The sequence below is a fragment of the Bufo gargarizans genome, unplaced genomic scaffold, assembly GCF_014858855.1.
Source record: "Bufo gargarizans isolate SCDJY-AF-19 unplaced genomic scaffold, ASM1485885v1 original_scaffold_1895_pilon, whole genome shotgun sequence".
Taxonomy (NCBI): Eukaryota; Metazoa; Chordata; class Amphibia; order Anura; family Bufonidae; genus Bufo; species Bufo gargarizans.
In genome coordinates this window covers 156,365-181,822 of record NW_025334560.1, presented here as the reverse complement: position 1 = coordinate 181,822, position 25,458 = coordinate 156,365, and the positions used below count along the sequence as shown (strand labels likewise).

Sequence of the window (25,458 nt, the reverse complement as noted above, 5' to 3'; positions counted from 1 at the left end):
GTGAGACTATGGACTCTATACTGTAAGAGCAGTGAGACTATGGACTCTATACTGTAAGAGCAGTGAGACTATTTACTGGTGATGAGATGCCAAGAGGTTTACCACTGGTCACATTTTTCTTGATGAGATGACAGGAGTGCTCACACTATAGTTCTGAAATGATGGTGGGGCAGTGTGGTCATATTAAGGTAAGGAGGACACAGATGAGTACATTATTCTGGTAAAGTCATTTAGAATACCTAAGATATAGTAGTTTTTCTGCACACAGTGATGTCCAGTGGTGGGGTCCACGAGCTCCATGATGAAGGGTTATAGAGATCTCTGCAGCGTACACTGAAAGTACATACATCCTTCACATTGTGATTTTGTTCCTCTGTTGTCCTGGTCACCTGCAAAATGAGGATATATTTCCAGAACCTCACATTCCACTCCTGTACAGATCTCTGGAGCTGAGTATTAACATGTGGGGTATACTGCTGTCCCTAATACATGAGGAGCCGATACCTGCCAGGTTTACATCAACTTATATCCTGTGACTTATGTGAAAATGTGGAACTTGGTAAAGATATGAAAGTTGGTGAAAATGTGGAGCCAAATAAAAATGAAGAACCTGATTATGTTGTTGAACCTGATGAAGATATAGAAACTAGTTAAGATGTGGAACATGGCGAAGATGTGGAACATGGCGAAGATGTGACACCTGGTGACAATGTGGAACATGGTAAAATGTGTAACGTGTTGAAGATGAGTAACCTGCAGAATGTGAAACCTGGTGAAAATGTTGTACCCGGAGATGATGCTGAATCTGGTAAATATATGAAACATGGTGAAATTGTGGAATTAGGTACATATATTGGACATGGTAAATGTGGAACCTAATAAAGATATAGAACGTAGTGAAGTTGAGGAACCTAATAGAAATGTAGAACTTTGTAAAAATGTGGAACATGGTGAAAATATGAAACCAGATGAGAGAGTGAAACATGGTGGGGATGAGTGACTGGGTAAAATGTGAGACTTGGTGGAGACGTAGAACCTACTGACAATGTAGAACTTGGTGAAAATGTTAAACCTTGTGAATATATGGAAGCTAGTGAGGATGGAGACCCTAATAAAAATGGAACCTTGTACAAATTTGGAACTTGGTGAGGAAACCTGGTGACAATGTAGAAAATGTTAAATGTGGAACCTGGTGAACATTTGGAACCTTGAGAAGATGTAGAACATTGAGAAGATTTGGAACCTGGTGGAAAAAAGTGCAGAACGTGGTGAAGATGTGGAAACTGATTACAACGTGTAACCTGATAAAGATGTGGCACATGGTGAAAATGTGGAGCCTGGTGAAGATGTGGAACCTGGTGATGATGGGGGGCCCCTGGAAAATGTAAAGCCTGGGGAACATCTCACACTTTATCTCTTAACTTTGCTTTGCTTTGAGGTTATCTGCACACATGTAAACTTTACTCACGTTGGTGTTGTTACGATAGTTGATCCAGAGCTCAAACACCAGGGGGAAGAAAGATAAGTGATGCGTCCAAGATGGGTTAGACCAAATAATCTGCTCTCTGGTGACAGAAACATTCTCCGGGGCCCTTGGTAATACTAGAAGACCAGAAACCTCATTAACAGCATTCAACATACAGAAGAAAAGAGATATTTTTATTAATCCTGAGATGGAAGGGTGGAGGAAGGCGCGGGTAGGGCATCTGGTCAATATTTTCCCCTCTATAACAGGAACATTGTGTTGGATGTGCCCCTCTATGACCAGTGTATGGTGTAGAATATGCTCCTCTATAACTGATACATTCTACACATGTATAACAGGCTCATCTCCAGTGCAGCAGCATATCCTCCTCCATCATCACAACCCCTCACTCTCACCACCAGGACTTCTTCTGTACTGCAGTGTCCTCCTTCTCCATCATCACAACCCCTAATCCTTACCTCCAGGACCTCTCCTGTGCTGCTGTGCTCTACTCCATCATCACAACAACTCCACATCCTCTCCTCTAGGACCTCTCCTGTGCTGCAGTGTTCTCCTCCATTATCACAACCTTTCACCCTCACCTCCAGGACCTCTCCTGTACTTCTGTGCTCTCCTCCATCATCACAACAACCCCTTATCCTCACCTCCAGGACTTCTTCAGTGCTGAAGTGTCCTCCTCCATCATCACAACCTTTCACCCTCACCTCCAGGACTTCTCCTGTGCTGCACCTCTACTCTGATATTCTCAGAACATTGTCCTTCCTCCTCTGTCTCTGACCTTCTACAATATGAGCACACTTATGGAGCTCAGTATCACATACATCTTATAAAACACTTGAATATTGCGAGTTCAGTTGGAGATAATAATCTTCTAGATTACGCTGTAGCCTCCGGTGTGTTATCTGCTTACATCTTCTGCTTTTTCTTGTGAGCGGCATGACTGATGTTCTGTGTCTTCTCTCTCCGCTCCAGTTAACAGAGATTATATACTATATGCTCTGGGCCATTTGAAAAGTAGGGTTAATATTGAAATATTAGGATTTGGGTTCATCTTGGAATATAAGGGTTAGGATTAGTCGTGAAATAATATGGTTAGGACTAGGATTAGTCTTGGAATATTAGGGTTGTGACTTTAGAGTCAGGATCAGTCTAGGAATATTTCGGTTATGAAAAAATATTAATCTTGGGATATTTTAGAACAGTAGGGTTAGGATTAGGTTTAGTCTTGGAATTTTAGGGTTATGGTTAGTCCCAGAATATTAGTGGTAGTCTTGGAATATGAAGGTTAGACTTGGATTATGAGGATTAATAGTTAAATCTGAGGGTGACGGTAGTTCTCATCATTTGTTGGGTCTGCAGAATATCTAAGATGGGTACTCACCAACATCTCTCAGATAGAAGGTCCTGTGTCCACTCATATATTCACTTTTTGACATGAACTCCATAAACACGTGGATGGGACCCACCTGCTCTTCAAAAGGACAGAAACCAGGAAAAGGAATGTCAAACAAAAGTCGCTCATGCCTGCCCTGTGGGACCTTTATTATCTTCCAGTCTTGGTCCATCTTGGAGCTAAAGGAGAAATCAGTGACTATTTGATCTTTGTGATGATAGAATGGTGGTTCTATGTAACCCAAGTGAGGAGCACTTACCTTTTGGACTTCATTCGTACCAGACTTGGGCCAATGATTTCTTCGGCCAGTGTACAGCGTAGGACAGAGCTGGTGTAAGAATCCACAATGCAGGAGAACATCAAGGGCCCTGAGGGAGAAGATGTCTCAAGGCTGGCAATGAAGACATTGTACAATAACCTATAGAGCAGAATTTCCTCTGAAGGATAGTTGTCTCCTGCCCCGCTGGGTGACAACCAATTACAGCACCCACTTGGACTGCCACCTAGCTCTCCCTGTCTCCTGAAGGTACATCTGCTGGTTCTAAAGCTCGAGCAGTGGGACAGTTATCACTCCAAGATACCCACATGTGAATGAGCCTGTAATAATGAGTCTAGCCAAGTGGGAGGGTAGTTAAATGGGAACTCCCATCCTCCATGGCTCTTCATGGAGTATAGTGACCCCACTTCCACACAGTGTACATCTTTGTGCCTCCTTACACTCAGGAGGTTTCTACCTTCTAGCAGCTTGTGTCTTTTATCTGCATAAGATTTTCCCAAGCTGCAAATAGTTGTCAGGCTCCACCCACTTGTATTATTTCCCTCCCCCAGGCAGTCCTGTGACAACTAAGCTCTGCCCAGATGGAAATGATGCATGATGGGAGATTACCTTCATCTATCAGCAAGTACCCGGAGTACTTGTGGCTGTTGTTCTGGGCATTGGTGCAGGTGTAGAAGCCAGTGCAGCGGTGATCCAGGCGGTGCAGGTGGAGTGTCTTCTTATTGGTCGCGTCTTTTACACAGGTCTTACGTGGAAAAGTCCAGGATATGTTGTTAGCTTCTAGCGGACACTTGAGGACATGCTCGCCCCTCAATCTGGCAGTGGGGTCTAGAAGAAAGGAAAATACAGAGTGGTGTACCTTATTACATAGCAATGTGCAAAAGTATTTCTCCCCCTCCCCCTACATACTGCGGAACTTGAGGCATCAAAAGAAATTAGAACAATGCTATCAACCCCAGAAGATCAGGAAGAACAACGTCATGACTATCTACACAAAGTAGAAATATTGGTCTCTCTCGTCTAGGGACCACATGTGTGAGGGTCTGTACTCAGGGACCCTTAATGCTGTCCACCCTCTGCACATGGAGGAGACTTGGGAAATGACGGATCTTCTCAGGAGTCACAACAGAGCCAGACATGTCTCATCCAGGAGGTGACAGAACCTCCAAGACCCTCCAGCCTCACCATTGGAAGGACTTCAGTATTGGAGGAGGAGATCTCTACTACCCATGAGGAACATCACATACTGCATGTAACAAAGCCCTGGAGGACACCGAGCCATGGGGAGAAAGTTCTGTGGATGGAAGGGTCAGAAGTGGAGTAGACAACACAGGTCCTGGTATATTAGCAGTATATCCAGTATACACCAGTAAGACCATCATACAGTAGTCACATGGAGATGGTGGGGTGTCTGCTGCCTCAGGACCTGCACTTATGGACATTATTTAGGGATGTCAGCACTGGGTCAGGCGATTCTTCAGAAAACACGATCATTGTCACTGATAGTGACACAAGTATAGATCTTGTTCTGACCAGGATACAACTACTCCCAGCAGAGCGCCCTAATGTGGAATCATGACCCAGAACCAAGCAGGACACCCCAATAACAGGAGCCCCCACATTTACTCCATACTCACAGAGCGGCGGCCAGGAACTCGGAAGGGAATGAAGATGGTGGAATCCTAAGACCAAGACACCAAGAGCGAGCAAGAGAGACATCTGCAAGACGAAGAGGAACCGTTCCTATAGAGGGAACCTCACACACACACGTCTCTACCACCCCACATATAACAGGCGTATCCATCACCTCACAAGCTGTAGTCATGGTGTAGTAGAGCTCAGGCTGTACTCATGTTGGACTGTGTATGGTGTAGTAGAGGTCAGGCTGTAGTCATGGTGTGGCGGTGTACAGTGTAGTAGAGCTCAGGCCGTAGTCATGGTGTGGTGGTGTACAGTGTAGTAGAGCTCAGGCTGTAGTCATGGTGTAGCGGTGTACAGTGTAGTAGAGCTCAGGCTGTAGTCATGGTGTGGCGGTGTACAACAATGTAGTAGAGCTCAGGCTGTAGTCATGGTGTGGCGGTGTACAGTGTAGTAGAGCTCAGGCTGTAGTCATGGTGTGGCGGTGTACAATGTAGTAGAGCTCAGGCTGTAGTCATGGTGTGGCAGTGTACAGTGTAGTAGAGCTCAGGCCGTAGTTATAGTGTGGCGGTGTACAGTGTAGTAGAGCTCAGGCTGTAGTCATGGTGTGGCCGTGTACAGTGTAGTAGAGCTCAGGCTGTAGTCATGGTGTGGCGGTGTACAGTGTAGTAGAGCTCAGGCTGTAGTCATGGTGTGGCCGTGTACAGTGTAGTAGAGCTCAGGCTGTAGTCATGGTGTGGCGGTGTACAGTGTAGTAGAGCTCAGGCTGTAGTCATGGTGTGGCGGTGTACAGTGTAGTAGAGCTCAGGCTGTAGTCATGGTGTGGCGGTGTACAGTGTAGTAGAGCTCAGGCTGTAGTCATGGTGTGGCGGTGTACAGTGTAGTAGAGCTCAGGCTGTAGTCATGGTGTCGCGGTGTACAGTGTAGTAGAGCTCAGGCTGTAGTCATGGTGTGGCGGTGTACAATGTAGTAGAGCTCAGGCTGTAGTCATGGTGTGGCGGTGTACAATGTGGTAGAGCTCAGGCTGTAGTCATGGTGTGGTGGTGTACAATGTAGTAGAGCTCAGGCTGTAGTCATGGTGTGGCGGTGTACAGTGTAGTAGAGCTCAGGCTGTAGTCATGGTGTGGCAGTGTACAGTGTAGTAGAGCTCAGGCCGTAGTTATAGTGTGGCGGTGTACAGTGTAGTAGAGCTCAGGCTGTAGTCATGGTGTGGCCGTGTACAGTGTAGTAGAGCTCAGGCTGTAGTCATGGTGTGGCGGTGTACAGTGTAGTAGAGCTCAGGCTGTAGTCATGGTGTGGCCGTGTACAGTGTAGTAGAGCTCAGGCTGTAGTCATGGTGTGGCGGTGTACAGTGTAGTAGAGCTCAGGCTGTAGTCATGGTGTGGCGGTGTACAGTGTAGTAGAGCTCAGGCTGTAGTCATGGTGTGGCCGTGTACAGTGTAGTAGAGCTCAGGCTGTAGTCATGGTGTGGCGGTGTACAGTGTAGTAGAGCTCAGGCTGTAGTCATGGTGTGGCGGTGTACAGTGTAGTAGAGCTCAGGCTGTAGTCATGGTGTGGCGGTGTACAGTGTAGCAGAGCTCAGGCTGTAGTCATGGTGTGGTCGTGTACAGTGTAGCAGAGCTCAGGCTGTAGTCATGGTGTGGCGGTGTACAGTGTAGTAGAGCTCAGGCTGTAGTTATGGTGTGACGGTGTACAGTGTAGTAGAGCTCAGGCTGTAGTCATGGTGTGGCGGTGTACAGTGTAGTAGAGCTCAGGCTGTAGTCATGGTGTGGCCGTGTACAGTGTAGTAGAGCTCAGGCTGTAGTCATGGTGTGGTGGTGTACAATGTAGCAGAGCTCAGGCTGTAGTCATGGTGTGGCGGTGTACAGTGTAGTAGAGCTCAGGCTGTAGTCATGGTGTGGCGGTGTACAGTGTAGTAGAGCTCAGGCTGTAGTCATGGTGTGGCAGTGTACAGTGTAGTAGAGGTCAGGCTGTAGTCATGGTGTGGCGGTGTACAGTGTAGTAGAGCTCAGGCTGTAGTCATGGTGTGGCGGTGTACAGTGTAGTAGAGCTCAGGCTGTAGTCATGGTGTGGCGGTGTACAGTGTAGTAGAGCTCAGGCTGTAGTCATGGTGTGGCAGTGTACAGTGTAGTAGAGGTCAGGCTGTAGTCATGGTGTGGCGGTTTACAGTGTAGTAGAGCTCAGGCTGTAGTCATGGTGTGGTCGTGTACAGTGTAGCAGAGCTCAGGCTGTAGTCATGGTGTGACGGTGTACAGTGTAGCAGAGCTCAGGCTGTAGTCATGGTGTGGCGGTGTACAGTGTAGTAGAGCTCAGGCTGTAGTTATGGTGTGGCGGTGTACAGTGTAGTAGAGCTAAGGCTGTAGTCATGGTGTGGCAGTGTACAGTGTAGTAGAGCTCAGGCTGTAGTCATGGTGTGGCCGTGTACAGTGTAGTAGAGCTCAGGTTGTAGTCATGGTGTGGCGGTGTACAGTGTAGTAGAGCTCAGGCTGTAGTCATGGTGTGGCAGTGTACAGTGTAGTAGAGCTCAGGCTGTAGTCATGGTGTGGCCGTGTACAGTGTAGTAGAGCTCAGGTTGTAGTCATGGTGTGGCCGTGTACAGTGTAGTAGAGCTCAGGCTGTAGTCATGGTGTGGCCGTGTACAGTGTAGTAGAGCTCAGGCTGTAGTCATGGTGTGGCGGTGTACGGTGTAGTAGAGCTCAGGCTGTAGTCATGGTGTGGCGGTGTACAGTGTAGTAGAGCTCAGGCTGTAGTCATGGTGTGGCAGTGTACAGTGTAGTAGAGGTCAGGCTGTAGTCATGGTGTGGCGGTGTACAGTGTAGTAGAGCTCAGGCTGTAGTCATGGTGTGGCCGTGTACAGTGTAGTAGAGCTCAGGCTGTAGTCATGGTGTGGCGGTGTACAGTGTAGCAGAGCTCAGGCTGTAGTCATGGTGTGGCGGTGTACAGTGTAGCAGTCAGGTCTTATTACCTTCCTTCTTGTTCGGTGTGATGGTGGAGTCTGGGGCCCTCGCTCCTTTTATTCGGGGTGAGTGGATGTGGGGGCGTCCTGAAGAGGGCGGCTGGGAGATAAGAGAGTGACCGGTGAATGTGGAGAAAGAGGAAGAATATATTTATCACCGCAGAGAGTCTTCGGCCAAGTATTTGTCACCACAGATTCCACTGATAACAAGGGGCTTAAGTCACCAACACCTCAGACGCCTCCACGTGTGACGCTGAGGGATCACTCCTATCATACACCTCCGACATCATGGAGAAGGATGAGGAGCAGCTGCCCCCACACTTCACACCCACATCCTACTCCAGGGTAGGGTTGTGCGTAAAACGAGTCATAGAGCATATCCAAAATATCCAAACGTGGTAAAAGGTGATGAGCCGTTTATTCCCAGGCAACGTTTCAGCCCACACACTGGGGCCCTTGTCAAGCATTACAATAGTGCCTCACATGGGTATAAATACCCGAATCTGGTCATGTGATGAAAGTGGGTCCTTTAACCATTCAGAGTATCAGTGGTTACAACTTGTAATAGTTCAGTCCAACATAAAAGTGCATGATTATAATGAACACATCCAGTATTTCCATAGTTACAAACGTGATTAAAATACATCTATCATGTCGATATTTATACAAACATATAAAGTGCTGGTGCATCAGGTAAGTGAAGGGTTAAAAAGAAGATAGGCTCAGTTGAGCTTGCGCAGCTGACCTATATTTGATATAGAAAGATAACAAATCAGCGTACCATTAGAGGCCTAGTGTGTCCGCATGGAGTCGGCGTTCCCCAGTAGCCACTGCGCAGGTGCAAAGTCAATAGAATTCCATGGACGCAGCGGCGCCACCCCCAGCAGCGCCCACATGGCAGAGGATGCCCTGACGAGAGGACGCCTTCTGCGTCAGAGGGAGAGGACGAGCCACATGACTACGGCCCGGCCAATCAGAGACAGGGGTGTGTCAGTCACCTAGGTGAGATACAATTACTTTGCGTTCCAAGATGGCTAGTACCTCCAATGGGTTCAAACATGGTGCCAACATCTTCATGTCGTGCCTGGAGGCGGACCACGTCTATGTGTCCCACCACTACGGCCATGTGCTTGGGTGGTAGAGATACATAGACAATGTGTTTGTCGTCTGGGACGGCAGTGAGGACGAGCTGTTGGACTTCCATTGCTTCCTCAACACTATTGATCCTGAGATCAGGTTGACTCTCACCCACTCTACACAGCAAGTCCAGGTTCTAGACACTATGGTTAGGACACAAGGCCCCCAGGACGTGCTGACGAGAGGACGCCTTCTGCGTCAGAGGGAGAGGACGAGCTGTTGGACTACCATTGCTTCCTCAACACTATTGATCCTGAGATCAGCTTGACTCTCACCCACTCTACACAGCAAGTCCAGGTTCTAGACACTATGGTTAGGACACAAGGCCCCCAGGACGTGCTGACGAGAGGACGCCTTCTGCGTCAGAGGGAGAGGACGAGCTGTTGGACTACCATTGCTTCCTCAACACTATTGATCCTGAGATCAGGTTGACTCTCACCCACTCTACACAGCAAGTCCAGGTTCTAGACACTATGGTTAGGACACAAGGCCCCCAGGACGTGCTGACGAGAGGACGCCTTCTGCGTCAGAGGGAGAGGACGAGCTGTTGGACTTCCATTGCTTCCTCAACACTATTGATCCTGAGATCAGGTTGACCCTCACCCACTCTACACAGCAAGTCCAGGTTCTAGACACTATGGTTAGGACACAAGGCCCCCAGGACGTGCTGACGAGAGGACGCCTTCTGCGTCAGAGGGAGAGGACGAGCTGTTGGACTACCATTGCTTCCTCAACACTATTGATCCTGAGATCAGGTTGACTCTCACCCACTCTACACAGCAAGTCCAGGTTCTAGACACTATGGTTAGGACACAAGGCCCCCAGGACGTGCTGACGAGAGGACGCCTTCTGCGTCAGAGGGAGAGGACGAGCTGTTGGACTTCCATTGCTTCCTCAACACTATTGATCCTGAGATCAGGTTGACCCTCACCCACTCTACACAGCAAGTCCAGGTTCTAGACACTATGGTTAGGACACAAGGCCCCCAGGACGTGCTGACGAGAGGACGCCTTCTGCGTCAGAGGGAGAGGACGAGCTGTTGGACTACCATTGCTTCCTCAACACTATTGATCCTGAGATCAGGTTGACCCTCACCCACTCTACACAGCAAGTCCAGGTTCTAGACACTATGGTTAGGACACAAGGCCCCCAGGACGTGCTGACGAGAGGACGCCTTCTGCGTCAGAGGGAGAGGACGAGCTGTTGGACTACCATTGCTTCCTCAACACTATTGATCCTGAGATCAGGTTGACCCTCACCCACTCTACACAGCAAGTCCAGGTTCTAGACACTATGGTTAGGACACAAGGGGATCCCTTACCACGGATCTGTTCATTAATCCGACAGATTATAACACTATGCTGCATTTGACAGCTGTCATCCACGAGCAATTGTTAAGTCTCTCTCAAGAAGTCAACTTCTACTCGTACAGCGGATCGTTAAGGATCCTGTAACGCAAATTAGGAGACCGCATGGTATGGCTAGAAAATTTATACACAGGGGATACCCCAGGCATTTGATCCAGACACATCTAGATAACGTGGGAACAGATAATCCAGTGACCAATAGGGAGACTGAGACACGCAAACCTGTTATCTCTACGGGGCGCAGCGGTCAAATAGCTGCCATCATTAAGAAACATTGGCCCATCCTGCGCAGTAATCTACATTCTGTGAGAGAATTACACCTAATGTCATATAGGAGATCTTCGAATCTACGAGATAAACTTGTTAAAACTGAAGACATCCAGAGGTCCTAGTCAATCCTATATAGGCACCAGAGGGAAAGGTTGCTTTCCGTGCATGAATTGAGTGAACTGCAGGTACATGCTTAAAGGTGACAGGTTTGTACACCCGACTCGACACACAACACGTGATATTCGCCATTTCTTGACATGCGATAGTTCGTTTGTAATCTATCTGCTCCAGTGTCCATGTGACCTATTATACGTGGGAGAAACCACTCTTGATCTGAAGACACGTCTGAATCGGCACAGGTACACTATTCGACAGAAAAAGCTAGATTCACCTGTGTCCAGAAGCTGGGCATAGAGAGAAGGTCCTGAAATTCAGGATAATTGATCCCATTCCTCCCCTTATCATCAGAGGTGGTAATAGAGAGGAAACATTGAAACGCAGAGAACTGGTATGGATAGATCGCTTACATACCTTGAAACCACAAGGGTTAAATACTGAATTCAGATGGGGGTTATATGATAGATGGGGGTTGTCTACTCGGGGCTCTGGACTGTTGTTCTTTTGGTCTGCTTGTGTATATGAAGGTACATGTGACGAAACCAACCTCGCCACAGTGTTTTGGAGGGACCTGTTTGCCAGCCTCCTGCCCCAGGATTATGGGCCCTCTCATCAGCCAGGCCTCCGTTGTTCACAAAGGACTTGTACTAACTTGAACCCCTGGTCTAATTTGTGCCATTTTGGGATGTTAAATGTCTGTGTATTGAAAAGGGGGGGACATTGTATACGTTGAGTAGTGAGGTCTGTTCTATTGTCTCTGTGTGTATTGGTGATGTCCTTTGTCCTGAGAGATAATTGAATTACTTCTCTGTTGTCTCCAGGACAGAGGACATTGTGTATTCTCCTGCCTGTGATGATTGCATCAACCCAGTGTGAGGTAATTCTATCACAGGTAGAGGGGAGGATTTTGTGCGGGAGTGTCTGAGTGTATTGTACGTGGTTATTGGCTGTGGGTGGTGACCTTGTTGGAAGATGTGTATAAAATGCTTGTGTGCTAAAATAAAGAAACTGCTTTATACCTTCCTGAAGTCTTGGCTCATGTTTGGGGAATGGGATAACTACACTCTTGGGGATCGCTATATCACAATACTCCCCTTAGTATAAGCTCTTGTAAGAGCTTGGTCATGGCTCCTGCTCTCTGGATGTAGGAGAGGTTCACCCACTGGAAGCTGAAGCCCGGTCTTGGGTCCAGCGTGGGTGGAGGACGGTGAGACCCCAAACCAAGTTGCGGCGGTTCGTAGGGTCTGCAGTGCGTACGGTGTCAAGTGGAGTGCTTGGAGTCCTCGGAAAGCTCTAGGAGCATCTATCGACGGAGGTACCCGGTCGGGGTGCCTAGGAGATCCGTTACATTGGTGGCAGCAGTGGGATGGCGTCCCAGTGAGAGGAGAAGCAGCTCGGAGACACCGTTCGTGGATTTTACAATTGAGGGCAACGCTAGTATCCGTACAGCGCCCATGGCTACAGCAATATGGATGCCGTTGTTTCCTGCACAGCATTGGGGAAGATCACCCGGATTACAGGGATGCCGTGCGGAAAGGCGTATGGCACCAGACCCTGGAGGACGTGCAGCGTCAGAGGGGTGAGAGTCTTCCCAGTGAGGAGCAGAGATTACGAATGCGATTGGCGCTGCGAATACCTCTACTGGGAGAGCAACCATTGATGGAGTGGGTGCAGAGGTTGAGACACTGGTATGGCAGGAAACCTGGCTGGATGACGCTTACCAAGCACTATGGTGGGACACAGTACAACAGTCTCCATGGATGGAGGAGTACGCCAAGCCAGAAGGTGAGGAATATAATTGCCCTGGTTTATTGTGGGAGTCTTTTGAAGACATTGACTTTGGGAGCACAGAAGAGTTTAGATTTTGGGACATTACTGACTACAGGAGGGACTTGCACAATTGGCCTACAACTAGTGGGGTGAGGGCAGATCTGACCTTTCTTGTCCAAAGGGAGTGGGAGCTGGAGCAAGATTATCAACAGTTGTTTCGCTCCATTCAAGCCCAGCACAAGATACAAGACAGTTGGATACCAGGCCCAGACCTGCAGCCCTACCCCTGGCAAGTCACAGCTGAGGTATCCCCTACTTCCTCACCAACTGTGGAGGTAGGGGACTTCATAGACTGGTACTGGGAGGAACCCCAGTCGGCAGGTGGAGATGGGACCGAGATCTCTCCACCAGCCCTACAGGGATGCTGGGCAGTCGGCCCAGATCTACATCGGCAGCCGGAGTTTCAGGGAGTAGGGACAGTTGGTCCTGCTCCCCAGCGGCAGTGTACTTTGAAGGGAGAGGAGACAACCAGTCTCTCCCCAACCACAGGGGGACAGCACCCCTAACTCCAATGATGCAGATGGTACCGTAGTCTCTGCACCAGGCCTACCGGGATGCTGGGCGGCCGGTACAGAGTCCCCACCAACCCCACAGGAATGCCAGGAGGAGGAGGTGGTAAGCGATCCTTCCTCTCCACAGCTGATCCGCAACAAGGTCCTGGGGTAGGATTCCCTGACCCCATCCCAGCGGAAGAGCTGGCATCTGGGCAGAGCGCAGATGGCCTCTGCCCTCCCCTATGCTCTTCTCCAGAGGCTGACTCCACACAGGCTTCCCCAGCGGAAGAGCTGGCAACGGGGCAGAGCACAGTTGGCCTCTGCCCTCCTTTGTCCCCTTGTCCCAGGCTCGTCTATCTGCAGGTCCCCCCAGCTGAAGCGCTGGCACCAGGGCAGAGTACCGCCGGTCTCTGCTCACTCAGTGACCCACAAAGTCAAGAGACCAATGCCCATCACAGCCATGGTGAAGCCATGTGACCGAAACAAGCTACAAAATTGCCCGGGTGCAGTAACCAAGTGTTGGGGGTGACTGCACTGCGGATTGTATATTATTGTGGGGGGGCTGCCTTGTTGATTGTAATTTACTGTGGGTGGGTGACTCGACTATTTCAGGCACTGACCGACAGAAGGTCAGCTACCTGGTTAGTCTCCCCCCGAATGGGAAGATATGTGGCAAAAGCCACTTCGCCACAGTGTTTTGGAGGGACCTGTTTGCCAGCCTCCTGCCCCAGGATTATGGGCCCTCTCATCAGCCAGGCCTCCGTTGTTCACAAAGGACTTGTACTCACTTGAACCCCTGGTCTAATTCGTGCCATTTTGGGAGGTTAAATGTCTGTGTATTGTAAAGGGTGGACATTGTAGACGTTGAGTAGTGAGGTCTGTTCCATTGTCTCTCTGGGTGTATTGGCGATGTCCTTTGTCCTGAGAGATAATTGAATTACTCCTCGGTTGTCTCCAGGACAGAGGACATTGTGTATTCTCCTGCCTGTGATTGCATCAACCCAGTGTGAGGTAATTCTATCACAGGCAGAGGGGAGGATTTTGTGTGGGAGTGTCTGAGTGTATTGTACGTGGTTATTGGCTGTTTTTACAAAACCCTGTGGGTGGTGACCTTGTTGGAAGATGTGTATAAAATGCTGTGTGTTCAAATATAGAGGCTGCTTTATACCTTCCTGAAGTCTTGTCTGTTTGGGGAAAGCGATAACGACACTCTTGGGGATCGCTATATCACAATACTCCCCTGAGTATAAGCTCTTGTAAGAGCTTGGTCATGGCTCCTGCTCTCTGGATGTAGGAGAGGTTCACCCACTGGAAGCTGAAGCCCGGTCTTGGGTCCAGCGTGGGTGGAGGACGGTGAGACCCCAACCAAGCTGCGGCGGTTCATGGGGTCTGCAGGGCGTAAAGTGTCAGGTGGAGTGCTTAGAGTCCTCGGAAAGCACTAGGAGCAACTCTCGACGGAGGTACCCGGTCAGGGTGCCAGGAGATCCGTTACAGTGAATATACAGTGCTGTTCTGGAGATAGGCTCTTCTCATAGAGGTCAATGGAGGGGAAGAAAAGGGCAAAAGTATAGACAAAGGAGGAACAAAAGAAAAAATGGAAAAAAATAAAACAGAAATAAAGAATAAAATTAAATATAAAAATGTTCTTTTTTTTATTTTTATTTTTATTTTTTTATTTATATCTATATTTACACTTTTATTTTTATATTAATTTTTATTCTTTGTTTCTGTTTTATTTTTTCTATTTTTTCCTTTGTCTATACTTCTGCCGCTTTTTTCTACTCCCTTCTTCTCACTTAGTCCTTCACTCACATTTTTTCAGTAATCTGTGCTACATGACAACATACTACTGCGCTAATCTGTACTACATGACAGCATACTACTGCGCTAATCTGTGCTACATGACAACATACTACTGCGCTAATCTGTACTACATGACAGCATACTACTGCGCTAATCTGTGCTACATGACAACATACTACTGCGCTAATCTGTGCTACATGACAGCATACTACTGCGCTAATCTGTACTACATGACAGCATACTACTGCGCTAATCTGTACTACATGACAGCATACTACTGCGCTAATCTGTGCTACATGACAACATACTACTGCGCTAATCTGTACTACATGACAGCATACTACTGCGCTAATCTGTGCTACATGACAACATACTACTGCGCTAATCTGTGCTACATGACAGCATACTACTGCGCTAATCTGTGCTACATGACAGCATACTACTGCGCTAATCTGTGCTACATGACAGCATACTACTGCGCTAATCTGTGCTACATGACAGCATACTACTGCGCTAATCTGTGCTACATGACATCATACTACTGCGCTAATCTGTGCTACATGACAACATACTACTGCGCTAATCTGTACTACATGACAGCATACTACTGCGCTAATCTGTGCTACATGACAACATACTACTGCGCTAATCTGTGCTACATGACAAGCATACTACTGCGCTAATCTGTGCTACATGACAGCAACTACTACTGCGCTAATCTGTGCTACATGACAACATACTACTGCGCTAATCTGTGCTACATGACAGCATACTACTGCGCTAATCTGTGCTACATGACACATACTACTGCGCTAATCTGTGCTACATGACAGCATACTACTGCGCTAATCTGTGCTACATGACAACATACTACTGCGCTAATCTGTGCTACATGACCATACTACTGCGCTAATCTGTGCTACATGACACATACTACTGCGCTAATCTGTGCTACATGACATACTACTGCGCTAATCTGTGCTACATGACAACATACTACTGCGCTAATCTGTGCTACATGACACATACTACTGCGCTAATCTGTGCTACATGACACATACTACTGCGCTAATCTGTGCTACATGACACATACTACTGCGCTAATCTGTGCTACATGACAACATACTACTGCGCTAATCTGTGCTACATGACACATACTACTGCGCTAATCTGTGCTACATGACAGCATACTACTGCGCTAATCTGTGCTACATGACAGCATCCTACTGCGCTAATCTGTGCTACATGACAGCATACTACTGCGCTAATCTGTGCTACATGACAACATACTACTGCGCTAATCTGTACTACATGACAGCATACTACTGCGCTAATCTGTGCTACATGACAAGCATACTACTGCGCTAATCTGTGCTACATGACAACATACTACTGCGCTAATCTGTGCTACATGACAACATACTACTGCGCTAATCTGTGCTACATGACAACATACTACTGCGCTAATCTGTGCTACATGACAAGCATACTACTGCGCTAATCTGTGCTACATGACAGCATACTACTGCGCTAATCTGTGCTACATGACAACATACTACTGCGCTAATCTGTGCTACATGACAACATACTACTGCGCTAATCTGTGCTACATGACAGCCATACTACTGCGCTAATCTGTGCTACATGACAACATACTACTGCGCTAATCTGTGCTACATGACAGCATACTACTGCGCTAATCTGTGCTACATGACAACATACTACTGCGCTAATCTGTGCTACATGACAACATACTACTGCGCTAATCTGTGCTACATGACAAGCATACTACTGCGCTAATCTGTGCTACATGACAGCATACTACTGCGCTAATCTGTGCTACAATCTTACTACATGACAACATACTACTGCGCTAATCTTGCTACATGACAACATACTACTGGCGCTAATCTGTGCTACATGACAACATACTACTGCGCTAATCTGTGCTACATGACAACTACTACTGCGCTAATCTGTGCTACATGACACATACTACTGCGCTAATCTGTGCTACATGACAACATACTACTGCGCTAATCTGTGCTACATGACAGCATACTACTGCGCTAATCTGTGCTACATGACAACATACTACTGCGCTAATCTGTGCTACATGACAGCATACTACTGCGCTAATCTGTGCTACATGACACATACTACTGCGCTAATCTGTGCTACATGACAAGCATACTACTGCGCTAATCTGTGCTACATGACAAGCATACTACTGCGCTAATCTGTGCTACATGACAAGCATACTACTGCGCTAATCTGTGCTACATGACAAGCATACTACTGACGCTAATCTGTGCTACATGACAGCATACTACTGCGCTAATCTGTGCTACATGACAGCATACTACTGCGCTAATCTGTGCTACATGACAACATACTACTGCGCTAATCTGTGCTACATGACAGCATACTACTTGCGCTAATCTGTGCTACATGACAACATACTACTGCCTAATCTGTGCTACATGACAACATACTACTGCGCTAATCTGTGCTACATGACAGCATACTACTGCGCTAATCTGTGCTACATGACAACATACTACTGCGCTAATCTGTGCTACATGACAACATACTACTGCGCTAATCTGTGCTACATGACAACATACTACTGCGCTAATCTGTGCTACATGACAAGCATACTAACTGCGCTAATCTGTGCTACATGACAACATACTACTGCGCTAATCTGTGCTACATGACAGCATACTACTGGCTACATACTAATCTGGCGCTAATCTGTACGAGAGCATATACTGCGCTAATCTGTGCTACATGACAGCATACTACTGCGCTAATCTGTGCTACATGACAACATACTACTGCGCTAATCTGTGCTACATACAACATACTACTGCGCTAATCTGTGCTACATGACAGCATACTACTTGCGCTAATCTGTGCTACATGACAGCATACTACTGCGCTAATCTGTGCTACATGACAGCATACTACTGCGCTAATCTGTGCTACATGACAGCATACTACTGCGCTAATCTGTGCTACATGACAGCATACTACTGCGCTAATCTGTGCTACATGACAACATACTACTGCGCTAATCTGTGCTACATGACCATACTACTGCGCTAATCTGTGCTACATGACAACATACTACTGCGCTAATCTGTGCTACATGACACATACTACTGCGCTAATCTGTGCTACATGACAGCATACTACTGCGCTAATCTGTGCTACATGACAACATACTACTGCGCTAATCTGTGCTACATGACAGCATACTACTGCGCTAATCTGTGCTACATGACACATACTACTGCGCTAATCTGTGCTACATGACACATACTACTGCGCTAATCTGTGCTACATGACACACATACTACTGCGCTAATCTGTGCTACATGACAACATACTACTGCGCTAATCTGTGCTACATGACACATACTACTGCGCTAATCTGTGCTACATGACAACATACTACTGCGCTAATCTGTGCTACATGACACATACTACTGCGCTAATCTGTGCTACATGACAACATACTACTGCGCTAATCTGTGCTACATGACAACATACTACTGCGCTAATCTGTGCTACATGACAGCATACTACTGCGCTAATCTGTGCTACATGACACATACTACTGCGCTAATCTGTGCTACATGACAACATACTACTGCGCTAATCTGTGCTACATGACACATACTACTGCGCTAATCTGTGCTACATGACACATACTACTGCGCTAATCTGTGCTACATGACAGCATACTACTGCGCTAATCTGTGCTACATGACAACATACTACTGCGCTAATCTGTGCTACATGACAACATACTACTGCGCTAATCTGTGCTACATGACAACATACTACTGCGCTAATCTGTGCTACATGACAGCATACTACTGCGCTAATCTGTGCTACATGACAACATACTACTGCGCTAATCTGTGCTACATGACAGACATACTACTGCGCTAATCTGTGCTACATGACAACATACTACTGCTCTAATCTGTAGCTACATGACAGCATACTACTGCGCTAATCTGTGCTACATGACAACATACTACTGCGCTAATCTGTGCTACATGACAGCATACTACTGCGCTAATCTGTGCTACATGACAAGCATACTACTGCGCTAATCTGTGCTACATGACAACATACTACTGCGCTAATCTGTGCTACATGACAGCATACTACTAGCGCTAATCTGTGCTACATGACACATACTACTGCGCTATCGGTGCTACATGAACAGCATACTACTGCGCTAATCTGTGCTACATGACAACATACTACTAGCGCTAATCTGTGCTACATGACAACATACTACTGCGCTAATCTGTGCTACATGACAACATACTACTAGCGCTAATCTGTGCTACATGACAACATACTACTAGCCTAATCTGTGCTACATGACAACATACTACTGCGCTAATCTGTGCTACATGACAGCATACTACATGCGCTAATCTGTGCTACATGACAAGCATACTACTGCGCTAATCTGTGCTACATGACACATACTACTGGCGCTAATCTGTGCTACATGACAACATACTACTGACACTAATCTGTGCTACAGGACACAACTACTGCGCTAATCTGTGCTACATGACAGCATACTACTGCGCTAATCTTGCTACATGACAAGCATACTACTGCGCTAATCTGTGCTACATGACAACATACTACTAGCGCTAATCTGTGCTACATGACACATACTACTGCGCTAATCTGTGCTACATGACAGCATACTACTGCGCGAATCTGTGCTACATGACAACATACTACTGCGCTAATCTGTGCTACATGACAACATACTACTGCGCTAATCTGTGCTACATGACAACATACTACTGCGCTAATCTGTGCTACATGACAGCATACTACTGCCTAATCTGTGCTACATGACAACATACTACTGCGCTAATCTGTGCTACATGACATCATACTACTGCGCTAATCTGTGCTACATGACAACATACTACTGCTCTAATCTGTGCTACATGACAACATACTACTGCGCTAATCTGTGCTACATGACAACATACTACTGCGCTAATCTGTGCTACATGACAGCATACTACTGCGCTAATCTGTGCTACATGACAGCATACTACTGCGCTAATCTGTGCTACATGACAGCATACTACTGCGCTAATCTGTGCTACATGACAACATACTACTGCGCTAATCTGTGCTACATGACAACATACTACTGCGCTAATCTGTGCTACATGACAGCATACTACTGCGCTAATCTGTGCTACATGACAGCATACTACTGCGCTAATCTGTGCTACATGACAACATACTACTGCGCTAATCTGTGCTACATGACAACATACTACTGCGCTAATCTGTGCTACATGACAACATACTACTGCGCTAATCTGTGCTACATGACAACATACTACTGCGCTAATCTGTGCTACATGACAACATACTACTGCGCTAATCTGTGCTACATGACAGCATACTACTGCGCTAATCTGTGCTACATGACAACATACTACTGCGCTAATCTGTTACATGACAACATACTACTGCGCTAATCTGTGCTACATGACAGCATACTACTGCGCTAATCTGTGCTACATGACAGCATACTACTGCGCTAATCTGTGCTACATGACAGCATACTACTGCGCTAATCTGTGCTACATGACAGCATACTACTGCGCTAATCTGTGCTACATGACAACATACTACTGCGCTAATCTGTGCTACATGACAGCATACTACTGCGCTAATCTGTGCTACATGACACATACTACTGCGCTAATCTGTGCTACATGACAACATACTACTGCGCTAATCTGTGCTACATGACAACATACTACTGCGCTAATCTGTGCTACATGACAGCATACTACTGCGCTAATCTGTGCTACATGAACAGCATACTACTAGCGCTAATCTGTGCTACATGACACATACTACTGCGCTAATCTGTGCTACATGACAGCATACTACTGCGCTAATCTGTGCTACATGACAACATACTACTGCGCTAATCTGTGCTACATGACAACATACCTACTGCGCTAATCTGTGCTACATGACAGCATACTACTGCGCTAATCTGTGCTACATGACAGCATACTACTGCGCTAATCTGTGCTACATGACAGCATACTACTGCGCTAAATCTGTGCTACATGACAGCATACTACTGCGCTAATCTGTGCTACATGACAACATACTACTGCGCTAATCTGTGCTACATGACAGCATACTACTGCGCTAATCTGTGCTACATGACAGCATACTACTGCGCTAATCTGTGCTACATGACAACATACTACTGCGCTAATCTGTGCTACATGACAGCATACTACTGCGCTAATCTGTGCTACATGACAAGCATACTACTGCGCTAATCTGTGCTACATGACAGCATACTACTGCGCTAATCTGTGCTACATGACAGCATACTACTGCGCTAATCTGTGCTACATGACAACATACTACTGCGCTAATCTGTGCTACATGACAAGCATACTACTGCGCTAATCTGTGCTACATGACAACATACTACTGCGCTAATCTGTGCTACATGACAACATACTACTGCGCTAATCTGTGCTACATGACAACATACTACTGCGCTAATCTGTGCTACATGACAACATACTACTGCGCTAATCTGTGCTACATGACAACATACTACTGCGCTAATCTGTGCTACATGACAGCATACTACTGCGCTAATCTGTGCTACATGACAGCATACTACTGCGCTAATCTGTGCTACATGACAGCATACTACTGCGCTAATCTGTGCTACATGACAGCATACTACTGCGCTAATCTGTGCTACATGACAGCATACTACTGCGCTAATCTGTGCTACATGACAACATACTACTGCGCTAATCTGTGCTACATGACAACATACTACTGCGCTAATCTGTGCTACATACTACTGCCTATTGCTACATACAGCATACTACTGCGCTAATCTGTGCTACATGACAGCATACTACTGCGCTAATCTGTGCTACATGACAGCATACTACTGCGCTAATCTGTGCTACATGACAACATACTACTGCGCTAATCTGTGCTACATGACAACATACTACTGCGCTAATCTGTGCTACATGACAGCATACTACTGCGCTAATCTGTGCTACATGACAACATACTACTGCGCTAATCTGTGCTACATGACAGCATACTACTGCGCTAATCTGTGCTACATGACAACATACTACTGCGCTAATCTGTGCTACATGACAACATACTACTGCGCTAATCTGTGCTACATGACAACATACTACTGCGCTAATCTGTGCTACATGACAACATACTACTGCGCTAATCTGTGCTACATGACAACATACTACTGCGCTAATCTGTGCTACATGACAAGCATACTACTGCGCTAATCTGTGCTACATGACAGCATACTACTGCGCTAATCTGTGCTACATGACAACATACTACTGCGCTAATCTGTGCTACATGACAACATACTACTGCGCTAATCTGTGCTACATGACAGCATACTACTGCGCTAATCTGTGCTACATGACAACATACTACTGCGCTAATCTGTGCTACATGATCCCACATACTATGCCTAATCTGTGCTACATGACACATACTACTGCGCTAATCTGTGCTACATGACAACATACTACTGCGCTAATCTGTGCTACATGACAACATACTACTGCGCTAATCTGTGCTACATGACAACATACTACTGCGCTAATCTGTGCTACATGACAAGCATACTACTGCGCTAATCTGTGCTACATGACAACATACTACTGCGCTAATCTGTGCTACATGACAGCATACTACTGCGCTAATCTGTGCTACATGACAACATACTACTGCGCTAATCTGTGCTACATGACAGCATACTACTGCGCTAATCTGTGCTACATGACACATACTACTGCGCTAATCTGTGCTACATGACAAGCATACTACTGCGCTAATCTGTGCTACATGACAACATACTACTGCGCTAATCTGTGCTACATGACAGCATACTACTGCGCTAATCTGTGCTACATGACAAGCATACTACTGCGCTAATCTGTGCTACATGACAACATACTACTGCGCTAATCTGTGCTACATGACAACATACTACTGCGCTAATCTGTGCTACATGACAACATACTACTGCGCTAATCTGTGCTACATGACAGCATACTACTGCGCTAATCTGTGCTACATGACACATACTACTGCGCTAATCTGTGCTACATGACAGCATACTACTGCGCTAATCTGTGCTACATGACAGCATACTACTGCGCTAATCTGTGCTACATGACAGCATACTACTGCGCTAATCTGTGCTACATGACAACATACTACTGCGCTAATCTGTGCTACATGACAACATACTACTGCGCTAATCTGTGCTACATGACAGCATACTACTGCGCTAATCTGTGCTACATGACAGCATACTACTGCGCTAATCTGTGCTACATGACAACATACTACTGCGCTAATCTGTGCTACATGACAGCATACTACTGCGCTAATCTGTGCTACATGACAGCATACTACTGCGCTAATCTGTGCTACATGACAACATACTACTGCGCTAATCTGTGCTACATGACAACATACTACTGCGCTAATCTGTGCTACATGACAGCATACTACTGCGCTAATCTGTGCTACATGACAACATACTACTGCGCTAATCTGTGCTACATGACAACATACTACTGCGCTAATCTGTGCTACATGACAACATACTACTGCGCTAATCTGTGCTACATGACAACATACTACTGCGCTAATCTGTGCTACATGACAACATACTACTGCGCTAATCTGTGCTACATGACAACATACTACTGCGCTAATCTGTGCTACATGACAGCATACTACTGCGCTAATCTGTGCTACATGACAACATACTACTGCGCTAATCTGTGCTACATGACAACATACTACTGCGCTAATCTGTGCTACATGACAGCATACTACTGCGCTAATCTGTGCTACATGACAACATACTACTGCGCTAATCTGTGCTACATGACAACATACTACTGCGCTAATCTGTGCTACATGACAACATACTACTGCGCTAATCTGTGCTACATGACAGCATACTACTGCGCTAATCTGTGCTACATGACAGCATACTACTGCGCTAATCTGTGCTACATGACAACATACTACTGCGCTAATCTGTGCTACATGACCACATACTACTGCGCTAATCTGTGCTACATGACAAGCATACTACTGCGCTAATCTGTGCTACATGACAACATACTACTGCGCTAATCTGTGCTACATGACAACATACTACTGCGCTAATCTGTGCTACATGACAACATACTACTGCGCTAATCTGTGCTACATGACAACATACTACTGCGCTAATCTGTGCTACATGACAGCATACTACTGCGCTAATCTGTGCTACATGACAACATACTACTGCGCTAATCTGTGCTACATGACAACATACTACTGCGCTAATCTGTGCTACATGACAGCATACTACTGCGCTAATCTGTGCTACATGACAACATACTACTGCGCTAATCTGTGCTACTGACAGCTATACTACTGCGCTAATCTGTGCTACATGACAACATACTACTGCGCTAATCTGTGCTACATGACAGCATACTACTGCGCTAATCTGTGCTACATGACAGCATACTACTGCGCTAATCTGTGCTACATGACAGCATACTACTGCGCTAATCTGTGCTACATGACAGCATACTACTGCGCTAATCTGTGCTACATGACAGCATACTACTGCGCTAATCTGTGCTACATGACAGCATACTACTGCGCTAATCTGTGCTACATGACAAGCATACTACTGCGCTAATCTGTGCTACATGACAAGCATACTACTGCGCTAATCTGTGCTACATGACAAGCATACTACTGCGCTAATCTGTGCTACATGACAACATACTACTGCGCTAATCTGTGCTACATGACAGCATACTACATGCGCTAATCTGTGCTACATGACAGCATACTACGCCTAATCTGTGCTACATGACAGCATACTACTGCGCTAATCTGTGCTACATGACAAGCATACTACTGCAGCTAATCTGTGCTACATGACAGCATACTACTGCGCTAATCTGTGCTACATGACACATACTACTGCGCTAATCTGTGCTACATGACAGCATACTACTGCGCTAATCTGTGCTACATGACAGCATACTACTGCTCTAATCTGTGCTACATGACAACATACTACTGCGCTAATCTGTGCTACATGACAGCATACTACTGCGCTAATCTGTGCTACATGACAACATACTACTGCGCTAATCTGTGCTACATGACAACATACTACTGCGCTAATCTGTGCTACATGACAGCATACTACTGCGCTAATCTGTGCTACATGACAGCATACTACTGCGCTAATCTGTGCTACATGACAGCATACTACTGCGCTAATCTGTGCTACATGACAGCATACTACTGCGCTAATCTGTGCTACATGACAGCATACTACTGCGCTAATCTGTGCTACATGACAGCATACTACTGCGCTAATCTGTGCTACATGACAACATACTACTGCGCTAATCTGTGCTACATGACATATACTACTGCGCTAATCTGTGCTACATGACAGCATACTACTGCGCTAATCTGTGCTACATGACAGCATACTACTGCGCTAATCTGTGCTACATGACAGCATACTACTGCGCTA

General features: G+C 46.5%; 1 protein-coding gene across 1 annotated transcript; it reads right to left on the bottom strand.

Annotated features, from left to right (window-relative positions):
* Positions 1–239: 239 nt before the first annotated feature.
* Positions 240–7,861, bottom strand: LOC122923782 (interleukin-12 subunit beta-like). The gene is made up of 7 exons (XM_044274622.1): positions 7,760–7,861; positions 4,794–4,875; positions 3,766–3,984; positions 3,139–3,247; positions 2,868–3,058; positions 1,469–1,602; positions 240–389 (listed from the first exon to the last, which is right to left on the bottom strand). Exons 2-7 carry the CDS (start codon positions 4,873–4,875, stop codon positions 240–242), a joined length of 885 nt encoding a protein of 294 aa, XP_044130557.1. The 5' UTR covers positions 7,760–7,861.
* Positions 7,862–25,458: the final 17,597 nt, after the last annotated feature.

Coding starts and splice junctions, on each gene's coding strand:
- LOC122923782 (XM_044274622.1), bottom strand. CDS start 4,875: ATGTCTCTCTTGCTCGCTCTTGGTGTCTTGGTCTTAGGATTCCACCAT. Junction 3,985..4,793: donor GAGTTCCTGGCCGCCGCTCT/GTGAGTATGGAG, acceptor CCTTTCTTCTAG/ACCCCACTGCCAGATTGAGG. Junction 3,248..3,765: donor GTACTTGCTGATAGATGAAG/GTAATCTCCCAT, acceptor CTTCTCCCTCAG/GGCCCTTGATGTTCTCCTGC.